The 15,440-nt window shown below is 42.8% G+C and overlaps 1 protein-coding gene and 1 long non-coding RNA gene across 2 annotated transcripts; one reads left to right on the top strand and one right to left on the bottom strand.

The window, feature by feature from the left end:
• Positions 1 to 1,941: 1,941 nt before the first annotated feature.
• LOC133074012 (small nuclear ribonucleoprotein E-like) lies at positions 1,942 to 2,399 on the top strand. Its single transcript, XM_061167986.1, has one exon. The coding sequence runs from the start codon at positions 1,977 to 1,979 to the stop codon at positions 2,253 to 2,255; it is 279 nt and encodes a 92-aa protein (XP_061023969.1). The 5' UTR covers positions 1,942 to 1,976; the 3' UTR covers positions 2,256 to 2,399.
• A 3,417-nt stretch (positions 2,400 to 5,816) lies between these two features.
• Positions 5,817 to 15,378, bottom strand: LOC133073676 (uncharacterized). The gene is made up of 3 exons (XR_009697029.1): positions 15,257 to 15,378; positions 6,651 to 6,778; positions 5,817 to 6,021 (listed from the first exon to the last, which is right to left on the bottom strand). It is a non-coding gene; the product is annotated as an uncharacterized LOC133073676 (long non-coding RNA).
• Positions 15,379 to 15,440: the final 62 nt, after the last annotated feature.

The following is a 15,440-nucleotide window of genomic DNA, read 5'->3' as shown; positions in this document are numbered from 1 at the left end:
GTTGAGGTTCATTGGCACAGTGATAATAGCAACCACAGGGCCTTGGCACACGCTAGTCTTTTCACCTGAAACAGTCTCTCCACACCCCATTTCTATCTCCCTAGTTAATTCCAGACACTCAGTTTCACTCCAGTGGAGTCAACACTTAATCAAGGAAGCCTTTCCTGACTTTTCATTGTTTATATGCACTACACCCTTGATAATCTGCTTAATATCTTGTCTCTAGACTACAAATGCCACGAAAGCAGGGACTGATGCTGACTCAATTGGCAGGTTGCCAGTGCACCAGCTTGAACCACAAAATCTGGCATGAAGTCAGTGCTCGATCAATATTTGCTAAGTAAATAAATGGAACAACTAATTGTCTTATGTGTGCTAAGTTGCTAAGTTGCGTCTGACTCTTTCTGATGCCATGGACTGTAGCCAGAGAGGTTCCTCAGTCCATGGGATTTCCCAGGTAAGAATACTGGAGTGGGTTGCCATTTCCTTCTCCAGAGATCTTCCCGACCCAGGGATCGAACCCACATCTCCTTCGTTGCAGGCAGATTCTTTACCACTGAGCCACCGGGGAAGCCCAGTTGTCTTAAAGGATCAGCTGTTTCTGCATTAAGTGAAGGGATTACGATAGGCATGAGGCATAGAAAACTATGGCTGATTCAAATCCCACCTCTGGATTGATTCAAGTTTGAATTTACACCCAGACTTAAAGGTGGCAAAGCAAAACGCTTGAGGAAAGCCAGTCTTCCTGAAAGGCAGTAAGGTAAAAGAAGCTTGTACCCTTTTGGACCATGTTTTTTTCTGGTTATATGCCCAAGAGTAGGATTGTAGGATCATATGGTAGCTCTGTTTTTAGTTTTTTAAGGAACCTCTTTACTGTTTTCATACCCAAACTGCAACAGTGTTTACAATAGCTAAGCCATGGAAGCAGCTTAAATGTCCATCAACAAAGGAATAGATAGAAAAGATGTGATACATATATACAATTGAATATTATTAAGCCATTAAAAAGAATAAAATAATGCCATCTGAAGCAACATGGATGGATCTAGAGATGAGTGAAGTCAGAGAAAGATAAATATCTTATGATATCACTTATATGTGAAATCTTTTTAAAAAATGATACAAATTAACTTATACAAAACAAAACCAGGCTCCTAGACTTTGAGAACAAATTTATGGTTACCAGGCAGGGAGGGTGGGCAGAGGGAACGTTAGGGAGTTTGGGGTTGACATGTACACACTGCTCCATTTAAAATGGATAACCAACAAGAACCTACTGTATAGCACTGGGAACTCTGCTCAATGTTACATAACAACCTAAATGGGAAAGGAATTTGAAACAGAATACATACAGGTATATGTATAACAGAATCACTTTGCTTTACACCGGAAACTAAAATAACATTGTTAATCAGCTATACTTCAATATAAAATTAAAAGTTTTACAAAATAAAATATTTTCTAAAAGAGGAGAGGGCTTTCTTTCATGGAGGCAGAAGATGGAAGAGAGTCTGTGTATCACAGAACAGAGAACACAAGGGCTGGGGGAGGGAAAGAGAAGGAGAGACAGGAAACAAACCAGAGAGCAACATAGAGACCATCGCAAGGGAGTTTCAGTGCGGGGTTGACACTGGGCAGTAACCACAGGAAGCAAGAGACTTCACAGTGTTTCTGACAATGAATCTGCTATAAACATCCTTTCTATTCAGCTAACCTAGGCTGCACAGTGAAAGTCCATGGCCTGGGGTATTTTTCAGGCATGCAGGTGAATTTACAGTTTCTCTTCTGGGTGGGATAACAATACCAAGACCAGAGATGGCCAGCCAGTCATCACCAGGCTCACAAGCGAATTAAACTTTCCTTACAACTATGGGTTACATCTTCCTAAATGTTCTGGAACACATACTCTTACAAATACAATTAAATGTCATTTGCAGAGAGAGTTTGGAGTAGTGTGGTGCTTGTGAGTGTCCAGCATGGCGTACCGGGGCCAGGGCCAGAAGGTGCAGAAGGTGATGGTGCAGCCCATCAATCTCATCTTCAGATACTTGCAAAATAGATCGCGGATTCAGGTGTGGCTTTATGAGCAAGTGAATATGCGGATAGAAGTCTGTATCATTGGTTTCGATGAGTATATGAACCTCGTATTAGATGATGCAGAAGAGATTCATTCTAAAACAAAGTCAAGAAAACAACTGGGTCGGATCATGCTAAAAGGAGATAACATTACTCTGCTCCAAAGTGTCTCCAACTAAAAGTGATAGATGAAGTGAGAAATTGTTTGACAACACCGTTGCGTTTTTTAGGTCTCTTTTGTTAGAGATGTAGTTCTAAAACTTGTATTCATATTGTTCTGCTCACCCTTATGTTATTACCAGATGACCATAAATGCTGTGGGACTGTTTTTATCAAAAAAAAAAAAATGTCATTTGCATACTTAAATTGATCATGAAGCTTCATTATCTTCATGTTATAGGTTACAACCACTAGAAATAATTACAGTTTTATGGAGCTGCAGTATAATTGGAGACCAAAACATAAACTTTAAGAGGAATCCTGCATTATATCAAAAGACTCAGAACATGTATAAATGAAAACTTAAAGATCTGTGCCTAACCATCAGATGTGAACAAAACTTAATCATTATGATCTTTTTGAGATGATAAATCACTTGCATCACACTTTGAATTTGAATAGAATCAATACTTGTGCCAATAAGACATTTTTCTCAAGATTTTTTAAGTCAAATTTCATAAACTATACCCTACCTTTTCATTTTCAGTTCAGTTCAGTTGCTCAGTCATGTACAACTCTATGCGACCCCATGGACTGCAGCATGCCAGGCTTCCCTGTCCATCACCACTCCCAGGGCTTGCTCAAACTCATGTCCATTGAGTTGGTGATGCCATCCAACCATCTCATCCTCTCTTGTCCCCTTCTCCTCCTGCCTTCAGTCTTTGCCAGCATCAGGGTCTTTTCTAATGAGTCAGTTCTTTGCATCAGGTGGCCAAAGGATTGGAGCTTCAGCTTGAGCATCAGTCCTTCCAATGAATATTCAGGACTAATTTCCTTTAGGATTGATTGGTTTGGTCTCCTTGATGTCCAAGGAACAAGCAAGAGTCTTCTTCAACACCACAGTTCAAAAGCATCAGTTCTTCAGTGCTCAGCTTTCTTTATGGTCCAATTCCCACATCCACACTTGACTACTGGAAAAACCATAGCTTTGACTATATGGACTTTTGTCAGCAAGGTAATGTCTGCTTTTTAATATGCTGTCTAGGTTTGTCATAGCTTTTCTTCCAAGGAGCAAGTGTCTATTAATTTCATGGCTGCAGTCACCATCTGCAGTGATTTTGGAGCCCAAGAAATATAGTCTCTCACTGTCTCCACTGTTTCCCCATCTATTTGCCATGAAGTGATGGGATTAGATGACATGATCTTAGTTTTCTGAATGTAGTTTCAAGCCAGTTTTTTCACTCTCCTCTTTCACTTTCATCAAGAGGCTCTTTAGTTCCTCTTCACTTTCTGCCATAAGGGTGGTGTCATCTGCATATCTGAGGTTATTGATATTTCTCCTGGCAATCTTGATTCCAGGTTGTGCTTCATCCACTCTGGTATTTTGCATGATGTACTCTATACATAAGTTAAATAAGCAAGGTGACAATATACAGCCTTTGACACACTCCTTTCCCAATTTGGAAACAGTCTGTTGTTCCATGTCCAGTTCTAACTGTTGCTTCTTGACCTACATACAGGTTTCTCAGGAAGCAGGTAAGGTGGTCAGGTAGTCCCATCTCTTGAAGCATTTTCCACAGTTTGTTATGATCCACAAAGTCAAAAGCTTTGGCATAGTCAATGAAGCAGAGGTAGATATTTTTCTGGAATTCTCTGGCTTTTTCTATGATCCAGTGGATGTTGGCAATTTGATCTCTGGTTCCTCTGCCTTTTCTAAATCCAGAACATCTGAACATTGAAGCCTCGCTTGGAGAATTTTGAGCATGACTTTACTATTGTGTGAGATGAATGCAATTGTGCAGTAGTTTGAATATTCTTCAGCACTGCTTTTCTTTGGGATTGGAATGAAAACTGACTTTCCCCAGTCCTGTGGCCACTGCTGAGTTTTCCAAATTTGCTGGCATATTGAGTGCAGCACTTTCACAGCATCATCTTTTAGGATTTGAAATAGCTCCACTGGAATTCCATCACCTCCTATAGCTTTGTTCATAATGATGCTTCCTAAGGCCCACTTGACTTCGCACTCCAAGATGTCTGGCTCTAGGTGACTGATCACATCATCTTGGTTATGTGGGTTATTAACATCTTTTTTGTATAGTTTTTCTGTGTATCCTTGCCACCTCTTTTTAATATCTTCTGCTTCTGCTAGGTCCATACTTTTTTATTTTAATCAAGTCTAAATTGAAATGTTTTTCAGCTTATTTTTATTTTCACACTCTTTTCTTTTTCGTTTCTTATGGTGCTACTTATATTTATTTTGTTGTATGCTATCTGATGTTAATGTATGTCTACAAGGGTACTGTTTTAAGTGGCTTTTATCATTATTACTGTTTTATATATAAGTAAACTATAATTTTTAGCATTAATATAATGCCTGGATATTTTACTATCTAATTTTTCTAGCATATTACCCAAAACTCACTACTCAAATTTCACTTCTGGATAATTTGGACTTTTTAAAACTTAATTTCTTAATGTGGCTAAATTATAACCAAGTTTTACTTCTCTGAAATTTATAAAACAATGAGGGCATATTAATCATTTACCATATGGATAAAAATGGAGTGTCATTTAGCTTTCTACCATCTCTTGTGGTAATTTTCTCAAAGCAGTAGCAGTGTTATTAGTAACTGTATTCAAACTGTGATGCTGGAGATGACTCTTGAGTGTCCTAAAGGAAATCATTCCTGAATATTCACTGGAAGGACTGATGCTGAAGCCGAAGCTCCAATACTTTGGCCACCTGATGCGAAGAGCTGACTCACTGAAAAAGACCCTGATGCTGGGAAAGACTGAGGGCAGGAGAAGAGGGCAGCAGAGGATGAGATGGTTAGATAGCATCACTGACTCAATAGACAAGAATTTCAGCAAACTCTGGGAGACAGTGATGGACAGGAGAGCCTGGCATGCTTGTAGCTCATGGGGTTGCAAAGAGTCAGACACGACTTAGCAACTGAACAACAACAAATCCATTATCCATTACCATAATACATAACAAACACAAAATTGGACAGCCTAAAACAATAAGCATTTATTTAGGTCATGATTCCGTAGATTCATCATTTGGGCTGGGCTTTGTTGGGAGATTCTTCTGGTGTTTACACCTTGGCCTATGTGTATGTGGCCTGCCTCTTGGTTGGAAGAGAGAACTGGGTGGTCTAGGATGGCCTGGGTGGCTCATCTCTACTCTACCTGGCCTCTTATCCACCAGAAGAATGCTGGGGCTTTCTACATGGCAGGTACAATGGACAAAAGGCCCATAAAGCCTCACAAGACCCAGAGCTGAAGCTGCCACACTGTTACTTCTGATATTCTGTTGGACAAAGCAAGTCACAAGGGCAGCAAGATCCAAGGGGTGGGAGGGATAAATCCCCCTCCTGATGAGAGGGGCTGTAAAGTCACATCACAAGAGCCTGAATAGAGGGAAGAGTGGGGAGATGAAAGGTTGTTGCTGAATGAAAAGATGCCAGGATTCTTGGCCTCCAGAGGAGAAGAACTCAGTCCGGGGCCAGAGACGAGGCTTGATCTCTCAGAGCTTTTGTGTAATAAAGTTTTATTAAAGTATAAAGGAGATAGGGAAAGCTTCTGACATAGGCATCAGAAAGGGGCAGAAAGAGTACCCCCCTGCTAGTCTTCAGCTGGATATTATATAGTCACTAGCAGTCTGTTAACCCACTCCAGTGTTCTTGCCTTGAGAATCCCAGGGACGGGGGAGCCTGGTGAGCTGACATCTATGGGGTCGCACAGGGTCAGACAGGACTGAAGTGACTTAGCAGCAGCAGCAGTCTGTTAATGAAAGAAAGGAATGTCTTAAAACTCAGAATGGCACCAGGCCCCTCATCCATAAGATGCATTTTGGGATAATCTTGGCACCAGATGATTCATCCCAGGCCATAAAACGATTGACTTGAATCTTGTAGAAGGGCAGATTACCATACAAATAGTTTCATTTACATAGATTAGGGGAACAATATCTGAGTATAACATACTGGTTTGTCAAGTAGGTTCTGAGCCATTAGGCAGAACTGACTTGAAGACAGAGTCTGTGGTAAATGCATAGTATATTAACATAGCTTAAGACAAACATTTCCATAAGAAAAATGCATTGGTTAACTCAAGGTTTGAGAATAGTTAACTTCAAGTGAAACCAGGTGTCATTATGGCAACACAGTATTTTAAGAGAAACTTCCTTTTAAATTTGTATAGAGAAGGAAAAAAATATTGCTAGTTTGTTTCCTCCTGCCGCTTAAGAGAGATAAAAATGTCTGACACTTGCAGCCTATTTCCTCCATTTGGAGACCCCTGGCCTTCCTGCCTGTTACCCTCTCAGAACCAAGGCCAGTTTTCAGTCAAATTTGCCACAGGCCACTCTTTGGCCTCAATTGTTCACATCCCTGCAACTGAAGAAGTCTCACCTCCTCCCAAGATCCCCCAAGGTCTCATCTGGTCTCAGCACTAGGTTTAAAGTCCAGGGTATCGTGGTCTATACTAGGTCGGATGCTGGTCCTTAGGTGTGGCTCCTCTTGGTCCAGAGACCTGCAGACTACAAACAGGAGTGGTCTGTCCCACACGCCCAACACATAGCAGCAAAAGGAGGAAGGACAACCAGGATAAACGCTTCCATTTGACAAGGGGAGGAATGGGATGCACAGAACAATCGCTGGTCCACAGCAATTCTGAAATCACCGAGAAAATGACCACAGGGCACACAGGGACAGAAAGTGTTCTCTGAGTCAGCAAGTTCCACTTACTGGGAGGGTTCCCCAAGCTGTATCTGCCATCCTGGATATCCCTCCTTTTCCAGCATTTTTTTGGTCACTTTGGAAAATATGCCCTTTGAGCAGCTGTCTTAAACTATGCCGCCTTTAGCAAGTTGGGAGTCCAGAGGCCTTTAAACTGTCCACTTCCCTTAGGCCAGCAGGTGGCGCTTTGTTCCAGTGAAAGTGAAAGTGGCTCGGTCGTGTTCCGCTCTGCGATCCCATGTACTGTACAGTCCATGGAATTCTCCAGGCCTGAATACTGGAGTGGGTAGCCTATCCCTTCTCCAGGGGATCTTCCCAACTCAGGGATCAAATCCAGGTCTCCCGCATCACAGGCAGATTCTTTATCAGCTGAGCCACAAGGGAAGCCCAAGAATACTGGAGTGGGAAGCCTATCCCTTCTCCAACGGATCTTCCCATCCCAGGAATTGAACCAGGGTCCCCTTCATTGCAGGCAGATTCTTTACCAACTGAGCTATTCTATCTTCTTCCATTGCTCAGTCATGTCCAACTCTTTGTGACCTAATGGACTGTAGCCCACCAGGCTCTGTCCATGGGATTCTCCAGGCAAGAATACTGGAGTGGGTTGCCATTTCCACTCCCCAAAAAGTTTGTGGCGATGTCAACAATGGGGCTGAATAAAGTATCTTTCACCATGTCCCCCACCTCAACAACAAAAATTTAGTATCCATTCAGAGACAAAAGTGCTGTTGTAAAAATTGGGATCCAGTGCTATATGCCATGGAACCAGGCGAGTCTCGTCCACCCAGGTCTCAGGTAATAGACATTCAGACCTCAGTCCCAGCTGTGGGATCTGCAGTAGCCTGTGGCCTCTTGACCATTGTCTGGGAGCCATGGAAAAACACTGTCTTAAACAATCACCCATGAAAAACAGCTTTTGTAGGACTCCAGGTTTCCAGTGGATGAGCTCCAGCACATACTTAGAGTGAATAAACGTATGTTTCGAAGACATGGACAAGGTAACAGAAGCAGTTTGACATGACCTGCGTCACTCCTGCCCTAAGGTAGCACAGCTGAGAGAACATCTCAGCCCACAAGGTCACAAAGGAAAGTGACAAGGGACAAAGAAGATCATTACATGACTATAAAAGGGTCAGTTCATCAAGAAGATACAACACATACACATGTTATAGATATAGATAAAAATAAAGATATAATTTGGATCCATCCAGTATTGGAGCATCTAAGTATATTAAGCAAATATTAATAGAGCTGAAGGGAGAAGTGGACAGCAATACAATAACAATAGAGAACTTCAATACCCCGTTTCAACAATGGATAGGTGATCCAGACAGAAAATGAATAAATAAACATAGGTCTTGAAATATGCTTTAGACCAGATGAACCTAATACATATACACAGAACATTCCATCCAAGGAAGAAGCTCCTTGACATTGGTCTGGGAAGAGATTAATTGGCTGGCACCAAAAGCACAGGCAATAAAAAAAAAGGCAAGTCAAACCACATCAAACTAAAATGCGTCTGCACAGCAAAGACACAATCAACAAAAGGAAAAGGCAACTGACTGAATGGGACAAAATATTTGCAAATCATACATCTGATAAGGAGTTAATATCCAAAATACATAAAAAACTCATACAACTCAACAGCAGGAAAACAATCCAGTTAAAAGATGCTCAAAAGACCTGAAAAGACATTTTTCCAAGGAAGATATTCAAAAGGCCAACAGGTACATCAAAGGGTGCTCACGTCACTAATCACCGGGGAAATGCAAATCAAAACCACAATGAGACAGCACTTCACATCTGTTAAAATGGCTACTATTAAGAAGAAAAGAAAGTACAAATGCTGTTGACAATGTGGACAAAAGGGAACCCCTGTACACTGTTGGTGGGAACATAATAAACTGGCACAGTTCCTCAAAGAATAAAAAGTAGAACTGTCACAGGACCCAGCCATCCCACTTCTGCAAATAAACCCAAAGGAAATGAAATCACTGTTGAAGAAATGACTGCCTCCTCCTATTCAAAGCAGCATTATTTACAATAATCTTCCCTTGTGGCTCAGATGGAAATGAGTCCATCTGCAATGTGGGAGACCTGGGTTCGATCCCTGGGTTGGGAAGATCCCCTGGAGGAGGAAATGGCAACCCACTCAAGTATTCTTGCCTGGGAAATCCCATGGACAGAGGAACCTGGTGGGCTACAGTCCATGGGGTCACAAAGAGTCAGACACAACTGAGCGACTAACAAAGACATGGAAATAACCTTAGTGTCCATCAACAGATACATGGCTGAAGATGTAGTCTATGCAATAACAGATGGACCTTGAGGATATTATGCCAAGTGAAATGTCAGATGAAGACAAAGACTGTATGATTTCATTTATATGTGGAATCTAAAAAACAAACACAAGAGTACCTTTCCTAAAGAGAAATTTTAATTTCAATGTAATTAAACAGCTTAGAATGTCCTGAACCAAGGGAGGTATACGTGTCTTCTAATCCCAGACTCACGAGAGAATAGACCTTAAGACATTTTTCCTCACCTGAGAGACACATTTCCTGCGGCCTTTCTTTGCTAGATTTTTTTTTGCTAGTGGGTGGCTTTGCCCAGGTTCACCCTGTCACTGAGGGTCAGTTCTGCAAGGGTTCCCTCTGATTCTCTCCAGGTCACTCCCAAGTATTCACGGGGCCAAAGTCTTGTCTCCTCTTACCCTGATGTCAGTTAAACCAAGACTTTGGCTTACTGAGATCAGCAAATGCTCCCAGGGCAGTGCTGCCTTCTTGTGGCTTCTGGCTTCTCTGTTTTTTTGGCCCCTGGAGACACACACTTCCTGTAGTCCAGGACACTCCAAGCTATGAAAAAAATGATCTCACTTGGGCAAGATAAGCAACACTTAGAAGAGTTGGGAGGCAAACCCCAAGTCCACTTGGTGGAATGCACATTCACCCCAGGACTTGGGGATTCCCCGGGAGAAGAGCCCAGAAACACGAGCTTCCAGTACATCCCTGCACAGCAAGTATGAACAAGGACCCACAGGGATCACAGAAAACAGAACTGGAATGAGAACAGAGCTGGTTATTTGATAGTATGCTGGTACATTGTACCCAGCACTGCTACATGTTCTGTAACTCCAGGGTTTTTCATCATGTCTAGTGACCACATTCTGCCAGAAACAGAAGTCATTACATATGTTTTAAAACATGGTTTTAGTTACATGCAATATAACTTCAGGGTTTCCCAGGTGGCTCAGTGGTAAAGAATCTGCCTGCCATTTCAGGAGACGTGGGAGACAGGTGGGTTTGATCCCTGGGTACGGAAGATCCCCTGGAGGAAGAAATGGCAACCCACTCCAGTATCCTTGCCTGGAGAATCCCGTGGACAGAGGAGCCTAGCATTGCAAAGCCTGGGGTTGCAAAGAGTCGGACTCTGAGCTCACACGCTCTTTAACTTCAACTTATTTTCTTTTCTCCTTATATAAAAGCTTTTCAATTTACTTTTCCTGTTTGCTGAGCAACCTGTTTTTTTAAAGTTCTTTTATCAAAAAGAAAATTATCGGACTTCCCTGGTAGTAACAGTGGATAAGAATATGCCTGCCAATGCAGAGGACTCAGGATCGATCCTTGGTACAGGAGGATTCCACATGCTGCAGAGCAACCAAGCCCATGTGCCATTACTACTGAGCCTGCACTCTGGAGCCCATGAGCCACAGCTCCTGAAGCCCGTGTGCCTGGAGCCTGTGCTCTGCAACAAGAGAAGCCACGGCAAAGAGAACACACAACTAGAGAGTAACCCCCACTTTCTACAACAAGAGAAAGCCCATGAGCAGCAACGAAGACATAGCAGAACCAAAAAATAAATAAAATAAGAAAATTATCTTACTTAGTAAGGCATATAATGTGTGATCATTGTAAACAATAGTTTAAAATGACAGTTATTATAAACACACTACTATATATAAAACAGATAAGCAACAAGGACCTACTGTATAACACAAGGAACTATGCTCAATATTTTGTGTTAACCTATAAGGGAAAAGCATCTGAAAAAGAATATACCCATATTATTATAATATACATACATATAAAGCTGAATCAGTTTGCTGCATACCTGAAACTAACACAACACTGTAAATCAACTCTACTCCAATCAAAATAAATAAATAAGAAAAACTACACAGCTACTGAAAGCTTTTTTAAAATAATCTTCATATAAGACACATAATTAAATTGTATTTATTTACATAGGATAATGTATATTTCCTTTGCCATAATGGAAAATAATATTTTTAAAAGAATGTGTGTGTGTGTGTATATATATATATATATATATATATATATATATATATGTATATATAAAATCTGTCTGAATCACTTTGCTGTATAATGGGAATTAACACCATTGTTAATTAACCATACTTCAACTTAAAAAATTACATTTCCTTTGGGGCTTACCAAGCATGTATGTCTAAACTCAGAATGCAGAGTGAGGTCATACATGCAGAAGGTGTGATAGCTGAGTGTTTTTATTTTCCTTTTTGGCCCAAACACCTATTTGAGTTCAGGACCCATCACTGGTCCAAGTGATGTTCCAGCTATTTAGTTTATCTTAAAAAGTTTTTAAACAAAACAAAACTGCAGTGAATGAGTTGGGGTCATCAGCCAAAGTGGAGGTACATTGAGGGTAACCATGGGAGGAAGTGGCCCAGTGATTGGGGGGTGGGGTGGGCATGTTGATGATTTTTAAGATGGGTGGGTGGGATTTCTAGTTTAGAAATAAATTTATGTGATTAATTAAGGAATATTGACAAACAATTTTTGAGGTTTTGCCTAAAAATGCTGGGTCAGCACTTGCTAGAGCTTCAGGCAGAGGTGACTGGTGCCCGCAGAAAGACTCTGGGCAGAGAATTAACAACTGAGCAACAACCCCCACTGTCAGCAAAATCTAGTCTACAGTTTTCCAGCTGACCATTAAATAGGATATAATCCCATCTTCACAAATCCTTGCGAAACCACTGGCCCTTTCTCTGGCTTCCGCTTGATTTTTCTATTTGCCTCTTGCACTGATCCTGCAGTTTCTGTTCCTTTTGGCCAAATGCAGTAGCCTCCTCACCTGACTGCAGCAGCTTCCAATAAGGTCTTGCTGCCCTCAAGCTTAGGCACTTGTGCCCACTACAAATCGTCACTTGACATCTGCCTCTACACGGATGAAGTCACGGGCCACAATACCCCATGGAAGTAGTTCAGGGTGCAGACCAGGAACAAGGCACTCTGTGTTCCAGGAAAAACTGGCAGAACAGGGCTTCGGGTAGGTAGATATTTTCAGGAGAATTTATGAGCCCAATTTTTCCATCTCCTTGTATCTAGAAAAGCGCTAGAATCATTAACAGTGACATCTGCCCCTAGCAGCGAGCCTCTGCTGAAATGTGTGCTTGAACTCCCTTCACTAAAATCATATATAACACTGACCTCCCCCCACCTCTTCAGAGAACTTCCTCAGTTATCTGAGAGGTTGTCTCCCAGGCTACACTCATTTTCCCCAAATAAAGCTTAACTCCCAACTCTCACATTGTACATTTTAATTTTCCAGTCAACACTGATCTTATACATGGTTGCTATAGTCACCTTCACACCCATAATCATATCACTTCTTTGAAAAACCATCAAGATGCACCCCCCCCACAAGTGGGTCACTTCCTCCCACGGTTATCCTCAAAGTACCACCTCCTCAAGCCACTCTGGCTGATGACCACACCTCATTAACTGCAGGAGGTCTTTTTGCTTTTCTTGTTAGTGAGTCTTAGGACTCAAGATGTCTGTTGTTGTCCTGTCCAACTCTTTTGCGACCCCACAGACTGTAGCCAGCCAGGCCCCTCTGTCATGGGATTCTCCAGGCAAGAATACTGGAGTAGGTTGCCATTTTCTCCTCCAGGGGATCTTCCCAACCCAGGGACTGAACCCAGGTTTTCTGAGTCTCCTGCACTAGCAGATGGATTCTTTACCACTAAGCCACTTGGAAACCAAGCCAGATGTCTACCCCAATGCTGGTGGGAGAGAACCAAGGTGTCTGGATCCCAAGAATGAGGGTGATGTGGAATTTCCAATTTCAGACCCTGTGGTTTATCACCTTCATATTCTTAATCACCTATAAAATAAGCGAAATTCACAAAGACAAGCCTGAACTTTCCCCTGGAGGCAACAGTTAATTAGGTTTGAGCAAAGGATGATTCTTCCATCTGCATGTTTTCTTCCTTTTCTCTGCAGTGACGAGGACACCTTCCTCATTATTACCCTAAGCCTTGAGTCCTTGTCCTTGCCTCCCAGTGTGGACGGTGGCAGGTCCCACTGCATCCATTTGACTCAAGTCCCCTTTGACAAGGGTCTGAGTGTTATTGAACCAGGGTCATCTGTGATGTGCAGGAGGCCAAACGCTGAGACTGTGTATGCAGTTCCAGCACACACAGAGTGTGTGCAGCAGAGAAATGGCTCATTCACAAGGCAGCCGAGTGAGGAGATGAGAGAACAAATCTTAAATCTGCCTGTCCTATGTTGAGGGGCTTGAGGTATTTATGAGATAAGGAAGCAGGTGATCTCAAGCACGGGGAAGATTGGAATCAGGAAACAGTTGAGGCTCCGGTGTCTCTGACTTGCATGCTTTTTCATGAGAGGCATGGTCAAAAATGGAAGCCCTTAGCATGATCCGAGGGTGGAGTTTCCAGCTTACTGACGTCAAAAGGTCATTCATCACACACCTGGCACAGACCCAGTTTTAGGGTTGGTGATCCCAACCAGTCTTAACCAGCTTGAACTGACCAGGTGTTCACCCCAATTTCCTGGAAAACAACTAAAATCTGTTTTATTGTAGTGACCATACGTCACAGTTGTTCTCTATTGGCGTGGCTAAGGAGTCAAATGAAATGAAATGAAAAGATGATTTCTCCTTGGATGGAAAGCTGTAACAAATCTAGACAGCATATTAAAAAGCAAAGATATCACTTTGCCAACAAAGTCCATCTAGTCAAAGCTATGGTTTTTCTAGTAGTCAAGTATGGATGTGAGAGGTGGACTATAAAGAAAGCTGAGTGCCGAAGAATTGATGCTTTTGAACTGTGGTTCTGGAGAAGACTCTTGAGAGTCCCGTGGACAGCAAGGAGATCAAACCTGTCCATCATAAAGAAAATCAACATTGGAAGGACTGATGCTGAAGTTGAAGCGTCAATATTTTGACCACCTAATGCAAAGAGCAGACTCATTGGAAAAGACCCTGATGCTGGGAAAGTGTTTCTCACTCAGTCATGTCCGATTCTTGGTGATCCCATGGACGGTAGCCCACCAGGTTCCTCTGTCCATGGAATTTTGCAGGCAAGAATACCTGAGTAGGTTGCCATTCACTTCTCCAGGGGATCTTCCAGGCCCAGGAATCGAACCCACGTCTCCTGCACTGCAGGCAGATTTTTTACCATCTGAGCCACTAGACTGAGGGCAAAAGGAGAAGTGGGTGGCAGAGGATGAGATGGTTAGATAGTATCACCGACAGTGGACATGCCTTTGAGCAAACTTCCAGAGATAGTGAAGGACAGTGAAGCCTGGAGTGCTGCAGTCCATGGGGTCACAAAGAGTCGGACACAACTTAGTGACCAAAAAACAACAAAAAGGAGTCAAAAGTAAATAAGTGAGTTTGGTCAATGAAGGCAGGTTAAAAGCAGAACTTTCAGCAAGCTGTTCCTTGAGCTAGGTTTTTTTTGGCCATGCCCACAACTTGTGGGATCTTAGTTCTCTGACCAAGGATGGAACCTGCACCCCCTGCATTGGAAGGGCACAGTCCTAACCACTAGACTGCCAAGGAAGTCCCTCCTTTAGCTGCTACTCTGACAAGCTCAAGAATCTTGTTAGTCACCAGTTTCTGTTAATCCTATGTGGTTGTTTTTTTTTTTTTTTTTTAAACCAAATGGGGCAGGGTTTCCTGTTGGACCTGTTCTACCTATTTATCTTGCCACCTGAATGAGTCTCCAGCCAAGTGGAGGGCCTCTCCTGGTGGAGCTGAGGTAGGGGTCCGCTCCTCTTGAACGGGATACTTGCAGTGACCAGGCATGCCGCAGAGACGCGTGAAGGCACGATCGACAGGGTGAGAAGGAGGTCAATAACTAACTACCCCTACCCAAGTTTATACCTAACAGAGGAGGGTTCGGAGGAGAGAGTCTTTGCCCCGCGTGCTACAAACAGGTAAACTAAAGCTTGCATTTCTCGTCCCCTTGGTTCTCGAACTACGGTGCTCACAGGTTAAAGAGCGTCCACGGTCCAACCTGATGCTGCCCTGCAGGGTGACCACGCCGGTCGGAGGACAGGAAATGACACCCACAAAGACCGCTTTGGCGGCCCAGCACCCATCCTGCCGCGCGGCCGCGGTCAGCGGAAACCCTCCGCGTGTGATTGGCGGCTCCTCCCGGGAGCCTGGCCCCGA

Source organism: Dama dama, chromosome 19 (genome assembly GCF_033118175.1).
Source record: "Dama dama isolate Ldn47 chromosome 19, ASM3311817v1, whole genome shotgun sequence".
Taxonomy (NCBI): Eukaryota; Metazoa; Chordata; class Mammalia; order Artiodactyla; family Cervidae; genus Dama; species Dama dama.
Note: the sequence above shows the minus strand (reverse complement) of the source record. Positions and strands in the feature narration are given on the sequence as shown.